Genomic DNA, 15673 nt, shown 5'->3' on the forward strand with positions numbered 1-15673 from the left:
TGTGTTGATTTTATGACAGTTTATGAAACACATGATCTAGTTGCAAATATTCATCTCACTTAATGTTGCGATGAGTGAATGGTATCTACTGGTAATTGTAATTCTAATTACTCACCAATTTTGTATTCAATGCCAGTAAGGAAAAGACAAATAGACAATAGTTGTATCTAAAAAAAACAATTACTTTGTTTACAAAAAACACGGTTTTATGAAACGGCAAATGTTAGTTAAAAAAATAAGCCTCAGTAGAATTATATTATTGTTTCATTGCAATTCTGATTTATTAATTCACTATGTGGACAGAACGTGATCAATATTTTCAGGTAGGTATACTTATTCTCAGTGCGTTTCAATACTTCCAAAACTTTCTGTATTTTCAATGTCATAGACCCATAACTAAGTAACGAGTTCGAAGGATGACCCTTACACACTTTGATAGCTTAATAGGCTTATTATTCTACAAGTTCATCAGGTTCCCACAAAACGGAAGAAATATTTTTAAATAGAACTTGTCGAAAAACTTCATTTAGGAATTTCTATTTGAATTAGCATTAATCGACTGTTAGCTAATTGATACAAAAATTAATCCCTTGCCATTATCTTAAATAGACCACGTTACTACGTTAATTACACTAAATAACTGTTAAATTGAGATAGCAAACGTTACAATTTTGAAACGAACGTTAATGAAATAGTTTGTAATTACAACGTAAGGCGGTAAACAGCCATTAATCCCAAGGAAATTGATGGTTTTAATTTGTAAAGCCGGAAAGTGTGTATGTAAATACGTACGAAGAAAATTACTATCGAACTGTTCTAATTGATAATTTGCTCGAGAACAATTAGGCACGAAATCTTAATTCTCAGATCAGATAATAACAAACGAAAAATCCCTCGTTAGTTTTAATCCCTAGACACGGATTTAGTGCGCGGAAAAAGGGCGATAAAAGTAATTGATATGAAATATGCTCTTTAGACGTGAAACCATGATGTTTTATTGCCTGTGGATACATTTTTCACGTTTCGGAAACTTTAAGGATAATGAAGCAACAATTAAGTTGCGCAATCGCATTTTCGAGGATCATTCAAACACTAGTTTTGAACGCAACAGTTCTCTTATGCGTCTCGTGGTTGTCGTTTTGATAGCGCTCGTGCGACTTTTCACACGATAACAGTATCAGTTAATGAAATGGTTAAAATAAGCCACAGAATGTGTTGATTACTAGCAAATCGCTAATGCAGTAATAAATAAGTTAGCAAATCTACATTTTTGCGGGAAGAGTAAGAAATTTTCAACCGTAAGTAGCAGTCAGATTCTAGTTGCATTTTACTTAATTATTGTCCCTTTTATTGCAAAAATTCTTTGGTTTTTGGTTGATTAAATTAAATGGGAGAGTTTATCATTTTCATCGTATTTTTCAGAACCTACCATTACATTAACGTCATTTTGCGCACGAAGGTGTTTAATTAAAGAAGCAGAATAAATGCAAATTGGTCGCTTTCAAGGACTGTCAGGTTCCTTATTTACCGTTTCGTTACCCTCTCAAAAAATTTTGAATGTGGCAATTTTTGCGCAATTCTCGGAACTGTGTATATCGGGAATGAATCGAACCTAATTTTTTTAATTGAATACTTTTCATCGATTGATTAATGTGTGTGACTGTTGCAAAAAAAACATAAAGCTCAAGAGAATGAGGGAGTAATTATAATTATGACTCGCAGTTTGAAAGAAAGGGTGTAATTTGATTGATTTCAAGCATAATGACGTGGATGTGTTAAAAGTGTAATAAAACTTTGATTTAAAGTCAACAACAAAACATAATATTGCGAGCATCCTGTCTTATAAAACTAATTTCGGCCAAAGAAGGCAGTAATAGGCCATTAAGCAGAGGTTATGGTTACTTCAAAATTAAATATAATATCGTTTCATAGACTAGGCTTTTGTCATTCAAATGCATAAAGTGCTGAGATATCTTTAATTCAATAAAAATGTCATCTTTCTTAATTCCGACGTGTATTTTTAGAGGAGTGAGCAAATCATTCGTAAATCTACCTCCGATTTGACAGTATTTAGAAAATATTTTTCATTATGAAGCCAAATGTGTTTTCCGAAATTAAAAATTGAGTAAGAGGTTCTAAAATTATTGCAAATTTTGCGAAACTTGGAGAATTAGGAAACAATATTTTGAAATGAGCGTAACAATTCATCTGACGCGAACCACCCGGTACATGAATTAAACAGAAATAAATTTCAGCTATTAATTAACCGCTTCATTATACTTTCAAAATTGTAGTAAACATTTGAGTAATTGTTTTATTTGTTTAATTAGAAATTTAATTGGATGGACCAGCAATCAATTGCTGAGGGTGTGTGAGAATGCACACCACGAGAAATATTGTTTTGTTTGAAAATGCGAGAGCGCATTTTCACGTTTTATTTTTAATTTGTTACAAACATAGAAAGCTTTCGTGCACGAGTGGTGTTTCTGTTATTTTTATGTCATAAAATCTCTCATACTATGTACGGGTTGTTTTCAGGTTTCTGGAGACTAGTTTAAAATTCTGCGTAAAACTCTTTTAAATGCTTTCATAATTCAGGCAAAATTAAGTGAGAAAAACAACTTTTCTTAATTTCGCTAAAATGAAAAGAAAACATTTTCACTTGACGGATTCAGCTCAGAGTTAAGTGAATAAATTTTCATCACATCTTTTTCAACTGTTCAAACTCTCGGAAAACTAAAACCATTTTTACTTGTTGTCTCGTTATCAGTTTCTGCTGCGTGATGTTCACATTTCCGGCAAATGAACTGGAAATAACACTAATCGATGATTAACGAAAATCCACAAATCATGAACGCATTTTTTGGTGTAGTTTTTCATGTTTTCTACAGTTCTACAAACTATACGAGAGACAAGGTTTCACAAACAATCACAGAAATGCAATAATTTTCAATTTGGTTAACTCGCTTTTCATCCCACATGTAAAGGACACAAGAAAGTTAAAACAATAAATGAAACGATTCAATTGACCATTCATAATGTCATATAAAGTATCGACTAACGGTTGAAAAAGTTTTATTATTATATTATTCTCCTCGAAGAACAGAAACAATATCTACTTATTGAATTGTGGATACGATAAAGAAAATTATCCAAAATTGAAATCGACTATCTTTGCTCGCAAATTATATCATTATTTTTTTACTTTACCCTTGTTCACAAGGGTAGTTTGTCACATTGTCAAGAAAAATATTCTCTTTCTTTTCTTATTATTTTCATAAAATTTATAATGTAAATTTTTCTGTTTTCGAGGGAACTTTTACAAAATAAGTAGTGGGTTTTTACCTCGATGTTTACCTGAAATTTATATAATTTTTGAGGTAATTAGATAATTTTTCGGCGAGTTTTAATGTAATTTAAAAAAAGTCTGTGATTCAAAATAGATTAAATCACTCTACACTGTCCAAAAAAATCTACCGAATTTGATCATATTCTGATAAAATTTTGTTGAAGGACATTCTTGGAAAAGGGAAAAGATAGGTCGTATCTGAAAATTGCATTTTTAAATCTCCTATTTGTACACAAAAAAGGATTACTTAATTGAAAAATGAGCTATAAGATTTTGCGCAATTTTGTAGTAATTTCACAAAAAGACACCGTTTTTCTATTATCAACGAGCTAAATCTAACGAAACAAATTAAAATGACTTGACCTTTTATTGGAAATTGTTCGCTGCAAAATAAGTGATTTTTACAATTAGGTCATTTTTCGACGTGTTTTAACGAAATCATTCTAAACGGACCAAAGGAACGTCAAATTTGGTCGAAATAATAATCAGATATTTTTTGATGAAATTTTGCATAGGAAGAAAATTCTAATTCAAAAAACTAAATTTTTATTTCAAGATTTTTTTTACCTATTCTGGCAAATAGTAATTTTTTGTTTGAAAGAGTATTAAAAAATTGTGTAATTCTCGACTTTCATAGATAATTTGTAAACAAGTTTGAGCAAATTTTCACAAATTTATAAAACAAACTCAAAATAGTTAAAAGAACGAGCTAAATCACCTTCAACATACTAAAAGAACGTCAATTCCGACGTAGTGTGTTAACCACTCGAAAAATAAAAAATCACACTTTATTTTGATTGTTGATTTTTCGATTTTGTTTGAAAAACATTTTGCGAAATAAAAAAAGCAAAAATTAAGTAATTTTCGACTTAATTTGGTGAGTTTTTGGCTTATTTTGACAGACCAGCTGAGCTAAATCGACAGAATCTACCAATTTTTATTTATTTGCTTAGTTTTTACCTCAGCAACTGGTACTCAAAGAAGGCGAAAATAACATCCATTTTAGCATAATTGAGTAACTTTTCGGTTTGGTTTTAACGAAAATCGTACTCGAAAAAAAGAAGAAATAAGATAATTTTTTATTTAAATTGCCATTTTTTCGGACTCTTCTAGCGAAATTTTAAAAAAGCACTGAGGTTTTACCCCAATTTTTGTTTAATAATAAATGACTTTCTGGTTGAAAACTGATTGAAATTTTCACCCACTTTTAGCAAAATGTTTCTAAAAAATTTAGTTTTAGCTCAAAAATTTACATTCAAAACTTCTTGATAGACACAAAAATACTAGAAAATGTAATGAAACCATTGAAAATATTGCAACCAACGAAGGGAGATATTTATTATTATGGGAAGCGTGTTTTTATAATAATAAAAACACGTTGATATGAGAAACGTGTTACTCGAGAACTTTAAGCGTTTTTGCTTGAGTGTTATTAAAAAATGTTTATGTTGGAACAAAACGTGTTATAAATATTTTTTTATATTTACCTATTTTAAATTTTAAATTCAAACGTGTTTTAAATTAAATTTAAGACACGTTGCTATGGGAAGCGTGTTTTTATGATAGTAAAAACACGTTGATATGAGAAACGTGTTTTAAAATAGTGTTTATAATTTAGGATTCAGATATTAAAAAGAAGGCTTAAAATGTTACCAACAAAAAAAATATCATTGATGAGATTGTCAAGAACATTTATATGACTTCCACCACAGATCAAAACATCCACAATAGAAAGATAAAAAAAATACACAATTAAATTTATAGCCATAAATAATAATAAATATAAATATAAATATAAATGTTGCTATTAGAATCATTAATTATAGTTCTAAATTCTAAAGAATATCATAAGATATAAGATTCTCAAACATCCTGATAAATAAAATATCAGAGTGGCAAACTAGACTAAATTACAAAAATAATCTCAATTAAAAAAATCGTGTTTACTTATTTGAAGAATTTGAAAGTTACACTCTTAGAGGCTTATTTTGAAGAAATCTCGCTCCAAAAGCAAGAATAAAGTTCAAACGTGCGAAATAAGTTAAAATATCATCAATTTGGTCAAAGTGATTTTCCAACCAATATTAGCGAAATTAATTAACCAGCAAAAAATTTCTGGCTAGAAAATGTGCCATAATACTAAAAAAATACAAAAATTATGTAGTGCTATGTTTTACACGGTATTTTATTGATCACCTCTAGCGAAATTTTTCACTTTTGATGAAAAATTATTTTAAAAATGAATTTCTTATTCAAAAAAAGGAGCTAAGTCGAGCAAAATAAGCTAAATGATCTAATTTTCAGGTAAAAAGCTTTAAAAGGTAAGGGCATTACCAAAAAACATCAACTTCAATCTAATTTAGTGAATAATTTATTTTTTGACCTTTTCTTAAAGTATTCAAAGTATAGTCGTAATTTTTATGGAAGTGTCATTTTCATTATGGGTGACTGTACATACCTCTAATTGTGTGGTTCGTTTGTATAAAAATAAGGAAACACTCCTTGCCTTTTAAATTGTTATAGCGCCACGTAGAATTTTTCTTTTCCCTCCAATAAAAACTTTCCAAGTCAAATTTTTTGGCCAAAACTAATTTAAACGTCGCTTTTTCAGATGGAGATGGCCAAAGGCAAGAGAGGCATTCTAAAGGAGATGGGAGTGGGATAATCCAGCTGTTCCCACATTGAAAAACTTCACTGATTGCAAACTATCACAACTTCCAGCAACAATGAATTCAACAAATTCGACCCTTCTCGACTACCAGAAAGATGAAATAAACTTGTATTATGTAATTTGTGAAGTTTTGGTGGCCGTATTTGCAGTGATCGGCAACGCTTTAGTGATATTTGTTTTCCGTAAGGAACGTAGACTGCGTCGAAGGACGAACTACTACATTGTGTCCTTGGCGGCGGCTGATTTGTTAGTGGGACTATTGGGGATTCCTTTTGCGATCATGTCTTCGGTTGGTTTACCAACAAATCTCCACGCGTGTTTGTTTACGGTGTCTTTGCTTGTTGTTCTTTGCACTATATCGATTTTTTGCCTGGTTGCCGTTTCGGTTGATAGATATTGGGCCATTCTGCATCCGATGGGATATTCGAGGAATGTCAGGACGAAGACTGCCATAGGTAATGTATACTCGTATATAAAAATTTAATTTAGATGTCAAAAAAGATATTAGGTATTAAAATTTGGTGATGTAGAATACATTTTTTGTTGATACCTGTAGCAGAAGACATAAATACATAACTTTATCATAAAAGAAAATTAAAACGAAATACATTCTATAAAAATCTCGAAATTGTATATTGCACTGAAAAAGTTATAAAAAATTAAATTAATCAATTAATCATTAAACCTAAATAATGTTCTAATGCTACTACAAAGGTAGTTCGTTTTTTTGTATCGATAAGAATTCATCTCAAGTACTTATAGAAAAATTTACACTTTATGTACCTACGACTTGAATAGCTTCAACAAGTCACAAGTTTACTGTTTCTAATTTTGTTACACTATTTTTTAGTAATTATTCCTTTTTAACGAATTTTTGGATTTTATTTTCATTTTTTATGTACAGTAGGTATATCAGTAGAAGTAAATTTTTGTTTATAGGCACTTAGTACCAATCAAACTGGTTGCAACCTACAATTAAATCTACATTTGTAAAATTGGAAATGTGAGCAGGAAAAAAATTTACGATTAAGTAATTTTCAAAGTGGCTTGTAAAGTGCTTTTGCAAAGGCTTGTAAATCTTCAGAATTTAAAGAATATGCCACCTTGAAAAATAATTAATATATAACTATTGGCTGTTTCAAATCTATAAAAATGCCAACATTGCATTTTACGGAATTAATTTTTTAAATAAGCTTGATAAAAATGTTAAATGGTTATTAATAATAATAATTAGATCTCTCATTGAAACTATAAATTATTACATTAGCTGTGAACTTTTTGAAATGCATGAATAATTTATAACAACTAATTTTTCGAGAAATTACGTTGGCATTTATAAAATTTTGAAACAGTTAATTTTTTTAAAAGTAAAAGAATAAAAAAAATAAAAAATAAAAAAAATAAAAAACAAACACATTCTAAAAGTAAGTATAACTTTAATGCTGGGAAACTAAAAAGCTGAAACACAAAAAACTAAAAACAGTAAGATGGAAATTTTAAAGAACTAAATGACTGGAAAACTAGGAAACTGAAAAAAACATAGAACTGGAAAAGAGAACCAATAAAAATGAAACACTTAATTCTAAATAAAAACTCAATACATTAATAGAGAGTGTGAGAGACTGAACTTAGAAACTGAAATACAAAAAAACTAATAAACAGTAATATTGAAATTCTGAAGTAGTAATTGAGACAAAAACTATAGAACTGCGATACTGCAAGTGAAGCCTTAAAAAAGTGAAAAATTTAGGATGTGATTATTAAATATGGAGTAACAAAATAGCTTAAAACTGAAATACTGAGAAACAGTGTGACTAAAATATTAAGAAACTATGTGGAAGACTGGATGCCTAAAAACAAAAAATCTCTATATGAAAAATCAATTAAAAATTCGGCTGTATTGTTTTCTTAAACTACATAACTACTAATAAAGAAATTGAAAAAATATCTCATATTAAATTAGGAAAGTTAAACACAGGTTTAGGATGTTTAAAACATATTTAGGATACAAGAAGTTAATTTAGGACTTGTTTACACTGTTTACACTATAGAAATACTGTTCAATATTTACATTTTTACCAAAACAGATTTGTTTTGAGTTTCTAGAGAAGCACTTAAATTTTGTGGGCCAGGGAAGTTTTCTAAGGTTCGTAGAAATCCTATTTTTGGTTAAAAACTTTGTTCAAATAAAAAACAAAAAATAGTTCATTATACAAGTAAAGAAAAGTTGTTCATTATCTATGAGTGATGGGTTTCTGAAACGAGTGCGGAGCACAAATACAAATAAAACGAAATACGCTCTGTAACAAACTCCAAATGTTCTATTGCACATAAAACTATAAAGAAGTGATTCGAGAAATAAATTAATCGTTGAACATAAATATTGTTCTAAATTTGCTGCTGTTCGTTTTTCTGTATAAGAATTCATGTCAACCTATCAAATGAATTCACTGTATATAGAAATACATGTTTGATAATCCGAACAGAAAGTTTGCGGACTACATTCGGATTACGAAAACGTTTGGGTAATAGAATTTATAATTAAATCAATAACAATAATTCGAACACGTAAATTAGTCATGTAAATACATATACAGGGTATCTCAGCGATTTGAAAAAGACCATTATTGCCCTTTAAATGTTAGAAAATTAATCAATTTTTTTACGAATGCCGTAGATACTAACTCCCTGACTCACGTAATAGTTATTTACCTAACGAGTTTGGAAAATGCAATTTCTCACATGCGCATTTTGTTTGCGGCACAAGCGGAGCGAGTGCTGCATTAAGTGCGAATGTGGGAAATTGCTTTTCAAACAAGTTAGGTACAATATTTTTTGTAACGAATCTTTGGTCGAGTTTGCTTAGTTTTTGAAATAATTTGATTTTTTAAAAAGGACACGTTCTTTTTAGTTTATTATAAAAAAACTAAGGAATCTAGAAATACAAAATGTATTTCAAACTGCTACTGTTTCAGCTTCTTTCTACAAAATGATCAAGAGTTATATTAAATAAGTGGTATTTCGGATTATGGATACCATTTTACACAGTTGGTGCGTTCAGATTATAGGAGGTTCGGAGTATCCAAACATTACTGTATACCAATGGTACTAAAATCAGGCACCTCTTCATTACTAACATTTTTTCATTCAATTAACATTTTTATTTTTAGTAAATTTTTATATCCCGATTTTTTATAGAGTTTGTCTTAACTAATTTTTTTACAATTTTTATAGTGCTTATGAAGTATAGAGAAAGGCCGTGGTTAGCCGTCGACACATTTGTGCACATTTGTTCACGGAATAACCCAACCTGATACCAAAATTTTTAAAATAATTTTAGTGCAGTTTTTTCAAAATACACAATTTGGTTCATATTTAATGTTTAATATATTATTATAAGTATATATTATTATATTATATATTATAATATATAGGCGACAAAAAGTTTTTTTTTTGTGGTGGATTTAATTTGATTCATTGGGTTTTAAAATTTTCATACATTGCCTTGTAGGCGATAACATAAAACATACTGTTAACAGTTGACGTACTACAATTGTTGAATAATTTTTAAAGAGTGTTTTTTTTATCTCTGGTAGTTTAGAAAATGGAAATCGATAAGTAAATTGATTAGTAATATTACTTTTTTATCCTCTAAATTTTGTTGTTTCATTTGCAAACATATTAAATGTTGTTCTTTTTTTTTACGTCGTGAAACAAGACCAAAAACTTTTAATTTCCTCTGTTTGATTTTAACATTGTTAAAGTCTCTAATAATAATTAACACTTTTCTGAATAATTTTTTAGATTTATTTGCATAATCAAGATTTTTTGTCCCATCCGTCGTGTCCCGTCCGTCATGTGTTAACAAAAAATAAATTAATAGGAAGTCGTTATACATTGCCTTGTTTTTGGATTTCGTAGTTTTAAAAGTTTCAACAAGGTCCTTTTATTTCAAAAATAATTTTTGGAATTAGTGCCTTTTAAATTAGCAGAATTTTATAACGATTGTTTAACAATAAAGTGCAAAGTTTTTTTTTGTCTCCCACCTGACATCAATTTATATTTCTTTTTCTGGCTTGTATTTCAAATTATACAAATATGGCTTTAATTGTAGGTTACAAACAGTTCGATTATGGTAGGTACTAAGTTCTCTTCACTGTTCATTAAAACTGACAATAAAATCTAAAAAAGTTTACAGTGTCTCGTCCGTTGAATGGCTGAAATAAAAATTGTGTCAAATATTTACATTTTTAACAAAACGAATTTATTTTGAGGGAAGATTTCTATGATCCGGTCTCTAGTAATGTATTTTTGAAGCCTTTCATTCAGAATTAAAAGCGAGTCACGACAGGACTTAACACACCTTAACAATTAAGTATGAATATTTTACTATAAATGGTGCTTTACTAATAGTCCTTGAAGCAGTGTCATAAATACGAAGGTTAAAAGCTGTGATAATCTGTTAAATGACATGTAAGGGTCGTGATTTACTAATATGTGATAGGTGGTTGGTGGCATCTTATCGTTTTAAAACGCTCCTTAGTTATCAACAAAATGCATTTATCCTGAAAAGGATAATTAATGATTTTGTCCTTGGAGCGTGCACGCAAACTTTTACCTTGCGTGAGAAACATAAATGATTTAATTATCTCAGACTTTTCATGCTTTCTTTCCAAATGGAGTGTAAAATAGTGGAAAATACTATTTCGCATGTAGGGTTTATTGAGTAAATTGTGAAGCTTTTCAGTAAATTTTACGTCAAATTCCCAATATGTAACTAACTAAACGTGGATATTCAAAGCTTTTCATAAAACTTTCTAAATTAAGTACTTTGCTTTACCTACAGTTTTAGCACGTAGTTTGTGATTTTTTTAAATACAGTTTTGGACGGTAATGTAACGACCATTTGTGATTATTTGTTTACTGAAAAGTTTCAAAGAATCGAGTCAACAACGTAATTGTGTTGCGATTTCACACAACTCAAGTCAGTGTTGTTTTATTGTCTTGGAAATTTTATAAATTGTGTCGCAAAGAAACGAATGTCGGAATGTTTGGATTATAGCAAAGTAATTTTGTGTGTAAAAAAATATATTAAAGTGAAATTAAGATTTAAATAATACGGTAATACCTACACACATTTGAAAAAATTTTAGGTACAAAAATAGCACACTCATTTTTTTACAAAAAGTAATTTGTCTGTAAAACAGCCACAAACAGTGACAATACGATTTAGAAAAAAGAATAAATATGGTCAATATGATGTTTATTTTAACAATGTAATTTTTTTATAGTTGTACAGGAATTTTAAAAAGAAATACAAGAGCTGGGAAGAAGCCAAAATCATTGAATTTGTCCAAATGTTCATAGTTTCGAGAGGTTTATTTGTCGAATTAATTACTTTGGGAAATTAGTTTGTATTCACAGCAACAATGTTCATTGTTGTTTTTTAAATTGTTTAAATTGTCGGTTCCTATCACAACGAAAATATCTTGGCCCTTTTATTTTTGTACACGTTTCAGTATGTTATCTTTTTACAAATTTTAAGAAAACTTGCGAATTTTTTACTGAAAAATTATAAACAGAAAAAATATTTTATTTGTTGAGTTCTGTTGCCTGTTAAAATTAAGACACGTATTTCTGATACACTTTGTATAATCTATTACTTTGTTTCAAAAATTTTAGTAACAATACTTAGTAAAAAGCAGAAAAAGTATATTTTTGTTCAAATAGTAATAATAAAGAAGAAAAAATTTTGCCGAATGTGAATAAATACCTCAAAAATCATTCGAATTTACACTCTCTATACATAGAAAATTATAAACTTTTCAGTAATTATTAACTACTCTTACATATCTTATGATTTTTTAAAACAAAGTAATTTAGACGTTTTAGAAAATAACAGAAATATTCCAAATTTTGACTATTTTTTTATGAAGACCATCAAGTTCTTGAACAAGTTTTCTAAATATACAAGAATGGTTCTGAAAATTACCTACAAACAAAAATCTTAATAAAAATATTTGTAAAGTTATCAAACACTCATTATTTTGTAGCAGTTTTTCTGGGTACTGTTTTTTATCTATTCAATTTTTCAGAAAAATTTTATCGATTCGTGTTATTTTCAAAAACGCAACTTAAGTTACAGAGTTTTTAATTTTTAATGAACGACATCCAAATAACTCTTCATAAATACGTAATAGAATTCCTGGCAGAAATATCAATAATTTCAATTTCAGTTATTTCAAAGTTAATAATGGGAAGGGACAACAGTAATTTATAAAAGACTTGACAAGGTTAGATTTTGTTCTATGGGATCATCTTATAATAATATAATATAATCTTATATAATACAATACCAGAAAGCTTTGCTGATTTGATGACTTAAGACAATGAATAATGAGAGGAGAAGAATTTCTAGAGGCAAGATGTATGGCAAAAACTTAAATTTTCCTACAGTTTTTGAAAATACATCAGAAAATGTTTTTTGTAAATGAAAATTAACTTGTTTTGGGATTTTCTAGCTTTTTCTGTATTTTCAGCAAAAAAATCACCCTGTACGTGCATAACTATTATGCGTTTCAAAGTTATAGTAAGATAGATAAAACTGTAAAATAGTTACTAATCTTTCATTGAAAGGATAAATTACATTAGCCATTATTTTTTTGAAGTGAATGATTAATTTATAACAGCTAATTTTACTATTACACATTTATAAAGAAATTTTTCTAGTCGTAGTACCTACTTTGTAGCACTATGCATTAATTGTTTGATATTAAAGTTGTTTTCAGTTATCAGTTATCGTATTGAATGATTCCTAAAAATCTAACTTTTACATCCAAGAAATTACTCTAAGATTCCCTTTCAATTGCACATAAAACTTACAAGCAAAACGATAAAACTGAAATGATGTTTTTGAGCCAAATGGAGCTTTCCTATCGACAAACAATAACATCCACATGAACATGCTCGTGACAAAAACAATAACAATACATACAAATACTCGTATGTAAGAAAAGTAAGCGAAAACTTTCATTTCAGAATGTAATATACATTGTAGATTATAAAAATAACAATTAACAATTATTTCCTCGGAAGCAAGAAATGTGGTGGAGGATCATTTGAAATACCTAAGCTTTTCTAAAGTATCCACAAAGTAAGTTCAAACATATTATTACCTCTGTTCCAAAAATCTGATAGATGTTTGAACATTTTTGACACTTCTTTCACAAAATGAAAAATTAACTACTTTCTAGACTTCTTTCTGTCCCTAATTTGATAGTGAACTTTGTGGAAACATCTGAGGAATTTTGTTAAGTTTTGATTAACTCTGTCAATGCCACTTAATATTCAAAACAATTTGATTTCAATACTGGACCAAATGCTCAATAGGTGGCTAAATAACTTGATTTAGATAGCAGATAAGCGCTCCAGAACTATCATTTAAGATAAGTTTTTTTTAAGTTGCCAATGCCTTTAATTTAATAAAATCAGAAACTTATTTTGGAACAAAGGTGGCACCTACGTATTATTGTTATTGAAATAAGTCAAGTAAATAAGTGGCTTGTAGACCCAAAAAACAAATATTTTTATGTGTGTGTTAAAACTGTTCATCTTCATTGCACACTTCTGTACAGTGCTTCAACGTTTTGAAGCACTATGTGTTTTTTCCATGTATTTTATTCTTGTCAGGGCCGTTGTCTGAGATAACAATTTTTGAACTATACTCTGCGACATTGTACTCTGAACACCAACACTTACGGATTCAGCACCATTACGAACATATTTTTTTTAACACTCTTGGCTGTAGGAATTGTAAGGAATGATTATGCAACTAGTAATGTCTTATCATCTTAAGAAATTTTAAATTTTTGTTTGGGGTTTATCCATTAATAAATGTGAATAAAACACCCAAAAAAATGTCGTTAAAAGGCTCCATTTTTGTAGCAGGTGCAGATTTAACAACATATTAGCTGTTTCTAAATTATAAAAACACCAACGTCGCATTTTCTCTCAAAATTAGTTGTTATAAATTATTCATGCACTTCAAAAAAAAAATAAATAAATAAATAACAAATGTAACGTATATTTTCAATGAGAGTTCTAATCACTAATAACTATTTTACAATTTTGTCAATCTTATTTAAAAAAATAAATCGGTAAAATGTGACGATGGCGTTTTTATAGTTTTGAAACAGCTAATACATCATGTGATTTTAAAAAGTTGGGATTATTATCAAAATACAAACAGGGTGTTCTAAGATTTACAAAACATTGTCGCATCATATCTATTGTTATATCAAGCTAAAGAAACAAGGAAAAATATTATTAAAAATCAGAAAAAAATCTTAAGTTAAATAGTTAAATATGTACAACTCAGTTAATGAATTTTTTATACCAGCATTTATGGCATTTGTAGCTATTATGGTCAATGTTTTTTGTTATGTATTTTGAAAATAAAATTTTGTTTTTGGGAAACTTTTATTTTGAAATGGTGCTCAACTATGAACTAGGCAAAATTTTTCGGCAAAAATTAAAGTTAACTCAAATAATTTAAAAATTAATAAGATCTTAAAAAAACACATTTTTATAATTATTTTTTTACTTTTTATTCAGTTAGTTTTTATTGTAAGCCATATGGCACAAAACCATTAAGCGCAAAATTCTTGGTCTTGATTTTGTCGGTTTCCATTATGGGTTTCAATGACTCACAAAACTCTTTATTCAAAAATCTTTATTCCTCATTTGAAAAAGTCATGAATGATTCCCTGTACTGTCTTAATTTACTTGGTTGTGTTAAATCCAGTTGAAATTTTCTTGATATGCAATTATTTTTATTGCATTGACCATGAAACAAAGCGGTAAAATTTAGTAAATTGACCAAAGCCAGGCAACACACATTTGGTCTAATTACGTTATTCAAACAACAGCAACACTTTGTAGTCACAAAACGTGACCAATGACCCGTGTACATACAATGTGAATAATTTCGGGCAAAAGGGAATTACTTCTTGAAATTAATTTCATTAAATAGCATTCACACTGCAATCTAAGAAATGAACTTTATATTACGTCTAATGAAACCAATAGCTTTATGACGGCTATTGAACTGAAACTTGCGACAATAGCAATAATTTACAACGCTTTGATCCTAATTAAAATTATTAATTTAGAGGTTAAGCAACTTGCCGTTAATGCAACAGGAGCCACGGAAGATAATAAAACGTTTTAAAGTTGTCTCACGTTTTATGAGCAGCAATATGACACAATAATTATTTTGATTGAATTGTAATTGCTTGTGTTTATTTTAGAACCCTATCGTGAGACTATCATTTATAAATATGCCAACAAAATATTTGGCATACTCTTAGTACCTACTTTCTTTAATCAATTACTTAATGGAAATTGATTAGATAAAAATTCGTTAATTAAAATTAATTAGGCGAAAGGTTTGTAATTTAATTTGCGTATCGTAGTTGTATTTCAGTTTAATGTATCATTCGGCGAAATTGAAACCAAAAGCTCGCCAATATTAATAACTGGTGCTTGAAATTTTACCTTGATTAAACTTATCTGAATCAGACTGTTGTGACGCATTTTCGAATTAATTCCGCTTGTAGTGCCATCCAAATTATAGTACAATGTAGTTATTGCTG

At 28.8% G+C, this 15673-nt stretch overlaps 1 protein-coding gene across 2 annotated transcripts in view; it reads left to right on the forward strand.

The window, feature by feature from the left end:
* The first annotated feature begins 1109 nt into the window (after nucleotides 1-1109).
* Nucleotides 1110-15673, forward strand: part of AdoR (Adenosine receptor) — a 35971-nt gene continuing 21407 nt past the window's right edge. The window contains exons 1-2 of one of the 2 annotated variants that reach the window (XM_064359985.1): nucleotides 1110-1298; nucleotides 5961-6475. In XM_064359985.1, coding sequence (XP_064216055.1) covers nucleotides 6076-6475 — 400 coding nt within the window. In that variant the 5' untranslated portion in view covers nucleotides 1110-1298; nucleotides 5961-6075. Of the gene's footprint in view, nucleotides 1299-5960; nucleotides 6476-15673 lie in introns of those variants that run through there. The other variant, NM_001321658.1, reaches the window with a different exon arrangement.

Source organism: Tribolium castaneum, chromosome 2, assembly GCF_031307605.1.
Source record: "Tribolium castaneum strain GA2 chromosome 2, icTriCast1.1, whole genome shotgun sequence".
In the NCBI taxonomy this organism is placed as follows: Eukaryota; Metazoa; Arthropoda; class Insecta; order Coleoptera; family Tenebrionidae; genus Tribolium; species Tribolium castaneum.